We start from the raw sequence: 4138 nt of genomic DNA, 5'->3' as shown, positions 1-4138 counted from the left end.
AAACTTTAAGATATGTGTGTGTGTGTGTGTGTATATATATATATATATATATATATATATATATATATATTTCAATAAAAACAAATGTAATCCAGAAAGTATCACTTTACTTGACAAATGTGTGTCTCCTTAATGTTGTAGATATGTAAGTATTATTTCATTATTTATTACTTGGGTCCCTCACGGACACCAGAGAACGATAACACATATATATATATACATATATATATATATATATATATATATTTCTCATTAATGCATCCATCTTTTGTTATTGAGCTCCCTGACACCCCTGATTAGCTTCTGGTTTGGGTTTCCGCGCAGGTTCTTCTATTAAACAAATGCGAGGGTGTGTACTATGTTAAAAGCAATGATTACAAAAGTGACCTACATAATTGTTTTTATTGGTTTGTTTACGGGGAGATCTGTAGTAAAGTAAAACGGTGTTAGTTCAGTGGCATTTTAAACAACCAATTTGGTATTTTATTAAAGCAAAATCCTTTATTTGTTCCAAGTTTTAAAAGCCTTTCTATTGGTGACCAGGTTCACAGCAGTGCCTTCTCACCCGGATCGCTGGGACATGTTGCTGTATGCAGGTGGGCCGGTCTGGGCCATGGAGTGGTGTCCTACACCTGACGGTGCTCCCGCAACCCAGTACCTCGCTCTGGGCTGCCATCGAGGGATGGACGACCAGCACTATGTCAACAAGATGTACTCCGGACCTGGACTCATTCAGCTGTGGGACCTGGGCATGCTGGAGTACAACAGCAGGTACGGAGGAAGTGGGCGCTTTGGTTGTTTTTTTATGGCTGATGTTGATCATTTTTTGGCTTCTATACCTTTCATTTTTTTGGGCTTTTATGATTGTTTTGCTGCACAGGCGCCTGATGTATTTTGTAGAATTGGCAACATCACGGTTGGGAGTTTATTTTGAGGTATCCAGGGCTTTTTTTTAATCACATCCCTAATCAACCCATCAGCAAGCCGGTCCTACCAGGCTCTGGTACATTTCATTAGTCCAGAGGGTCTGGCCACTCTCCATTGGCAACTGATAACTTCCTTGAAGGCGGGTCCTCTGTTAAAGTCTAAAACTATTGGATCTGCCTCGAGCCACTCTGGATCTGCCACAACCAATCACTAACGTTGGGTAGTGTTGTTGGCTTAGCATCGCTAACCTTAGCCTTAGCCAACTTCTCCACCTCTAACAGAGCGAGCTGGAAAATCAAACTCTTCCCAGAACCCTTGGGGAGGAAGGTCACAACATCATGGCCCCCAACAGAACTCAGCAAAGACTGTTCCTGCTCGGGCTTTGAGTTCTGGATATTCGGCAGCGTTGCCACAACGGACCAAATGCCTTCGCTCGCATTTTTGCTCCGCCGTCTTTATGGAACTACAACTCAAACACACACTAGCATCAACATCATTGTTTTCAGTAACTTCTTGTGTTCAAAGATTTGGGCAGAGAAAACCCAAGAATATACCACAAAACTTAGCGTAGCAGGGCGGAGCCAGGCTGCATGAACACACCAAAGTTGGAAGAACGACTTCTCAACTCAGGAAAGGGGACCATCCGAGGAAAACTTGAATGCACCATTGCCTTGGCGGAGGTCTGTGCTGCTCCCAGGTGCCATTCTAGTTTTGCATGATATATTGTAATGCTGTCTCTTTTGTTCCCCTCTGTCTCTGCAGACCGGACTCCCAGCCAGCCTTTGCCTACGGCTTGGCCCAGGACAAAGGCTTCATCTGGCAGCTGAAGTGGTGTCCTGCTGGAGGCTGGGAGCTTCCCAGCTGTGGCAGAAAGGTGATCCACCAACATGAGTTTTTGGAAGCCAGTTTTCACATACTCAGTCTGGAATGCTGTGTCAAAATGTTAAATGCACAATATTAAAACATTTACAATGGCCTACCCCCAAAAGGCTCCTTTCCTTCCCCGAGTGGGTCTTCTGGCAGTTGCCACCTCCACCGGTGTGGTCACCATTTACAGCCTGCCCCACCCTGACGCTCTGCACTCCAACAGGAAGCAAGCCCACTCTGGTAAGACTGTGAATCTTCACATTTGTTTCAAACGATTCAGTTACTTGGATTGTAACAGTGACATAGGAGGTTTCATAGATTTCCTCAACTGTAAAAATGACCATATTCAAAACTTCCAAAAAATGAAGTGTGTCCTGTGTTCAGTAGAGGGCAGTGTTGCCTTTTCTAAACCCTGGAGTCAACATGTTGTAGACCTGAGTCCTGCTGTACAGGACTGCAGTGAAGCAGCGTGCTTATTCGTGCTTTTTGGATCATGGCGGTGATCCAATTGTAAAAATTAACAGCTGGACTATGGGTTTGTTCACATATGGCTAACCCCAGCCCACCGCTCATTTCGACATAGCTTAGCTTTACTGCAGTGTGTTAAACACCTCCCTTACTCTGTTTCTTCACCCACCACAACAGACACAACGTGTTTAAAAGGATGCAAATAAAACTCTAAGTAACAAATAAGGAAGGATTTGTCCTTATTTGTTTTAAAATAACACATCCTTCTATTACTGTCTTAGAAATGTTTCACTCAGAGTTCCCATTCATATTCAGTCCAGTAGAAGGCGAGATTAGAGTCTGAGAATAGGAGCTTTTAGCAGGCGCCATAGTGACTTTGAAGCACCATGCACACTAGTGAGTGATTCTGCGTAATGTGGCTCCATTTGTTGGCTCAGACATTTGGAGTTGCCACGAAACTGTAATCAAACACATTTGATATCCAGTAGCCAGTATCAAGCCAGTGAGAGGTCGAGAGAAGCAGCTGGATCTAATGACCTTGACGATGTTGACTGTAAAATTAAACATTATATGTCTGAAAATAGTGTAACAAATGGTCATCAAAGCTTCCTAAAAACCACAGGAAGACAGCTTTGAATTGCTTGTTATGTCCGACCAACATCCCAAAACCTTTTTTAAGATAATCAGTTTGCTTTAAGATCTAGAACCGGGGAAAACGGCAAGTTCTCACAACAGAGAAGCTAGTATTAATGAATAGTTTCTGGGATTTTTTTTTTTGAACTTTATTGCCCAAATTGAACATTACAGGCAATTTTAGCAACACAATACAGTACAATTAAACTTCTTTTTTTTCCTTTCTACTCAACGAAAATAAAAAACTAATAAAAAACAAAACAAAAAGGGTCACCATGTGTTGAGCTTCGTTCAACAACCATATTGACTACATAGATACAGGATAAATACACCATTACACATCAGTATGTTTAAATTATTTTAAATCAAGGCCTAGAATGACAGGAGTCCATCTTTTCACAAACACAGGTACCTTCAGCTGTAAAATAGCAGTCATATTTTCCATTGTGCGGACCTGTTTAATTTTTTGTTCCCACTGGGCTACTGTGCGGGGGGGGGCAGGCCTTATCCAATTAATAGTAATCATTTTTCTTGCGGTCATTAACAAGATATGTAGCATGTAGCCTTGGTCCTTAGAGAGCAAGTCTTCAGGCAATATCTCCAATAAGAAAAACAAAGGGTCCAAGGGGAAATCCATCTTGAAGATTTTGTCCACTTCCTCTTTAATGTCTTTCCAGTATGTCTGTATCACTGGACAGTCCCAGAATATGTGGGTATAGTTTCTGGCATTTCTGATAAAAAGGACTAAAACGATTTATTGAATACCAAAAGAGTTGCTTAATAATTTTCTGTGGTCCAACTTAAATTTTCTTGTAATCGCTAATTGTTTAAGCTCCAGTCACATTTCAGACTACAGGCGTTCAAACACAACCCGATTTTAAGTGAGTAATCCGTCACACGGCCTCATATCCATCATATCAGACAAGGGCTTCATTAACTGGTCCGAATCTCGTATTCAGTAAGTATCCATGGAGAACCCATGTCTCCTTGTGTGTCTGTGCTCGGGGGTCTATCAAACTGTGCAGATGACTTAAAAACACACACATATAATGCTCTTCAGGAATGTGAGTACATGCTGACATTATAGATGCTGGAGCCGTTGGCCGAGTCCGTTCAGATCACCGCGTCAGCCGCTGATAGACCGGGGGAATGAGATTAATGGCGAGTTTATCTACCACATCCATCATACACAGAAACCTGTGTGTGTGTGTGTGTGTGTGTGTGTGTGTGTGTGTGTGTGTGT

General features: G+C 42.2%; 1 protein-coding gene across 1 annotated transcript in view; it reads left to right on the top strand.

Moving 5' to 3' along the window:
* gtf3c2 (general transcription factor IIIC, polypeptide 2, beta) overlaps positions 1-4138 on the top strand; it is a 27965-nt gene that overhangs the window by 6144 nt on the left and 17683 nt on the right. Inside the window, exons 8-10 of the mRNA XM_034900759.1 lie at positions 493-771; positions 1690-1801; positions 1917-2034. Coding sequence (XP_034756650.1) covers positions 493-771; positions 1690-1801; positions 1917-2034 — 509 coding nt within the window. The remainder of the gene's footprint in view (positions 1-492; positions 772-1689; positions 1802-1916; positions 2035-4138) is intronic.

Source organism: Etheostoma cragini, chromosome 18 (genome assembly GCF_013103735.1).
Source record: "Etheostoma cragini isolate CJK2018 chromosome 18, CSU_Ecrag_1.0, whole genome shotgun sequence".
NCBI lineage: Eukaryota > Metazoa > Chordata > Actinopteri > Perciformes > Percidae > Etheostoma > Etheostoma cragini.
The sequence above is the reverse complement of the archived record's forward strand: the minus strand, read 5'-3'. Positions and strand labels throughout refer to the sequence as shown.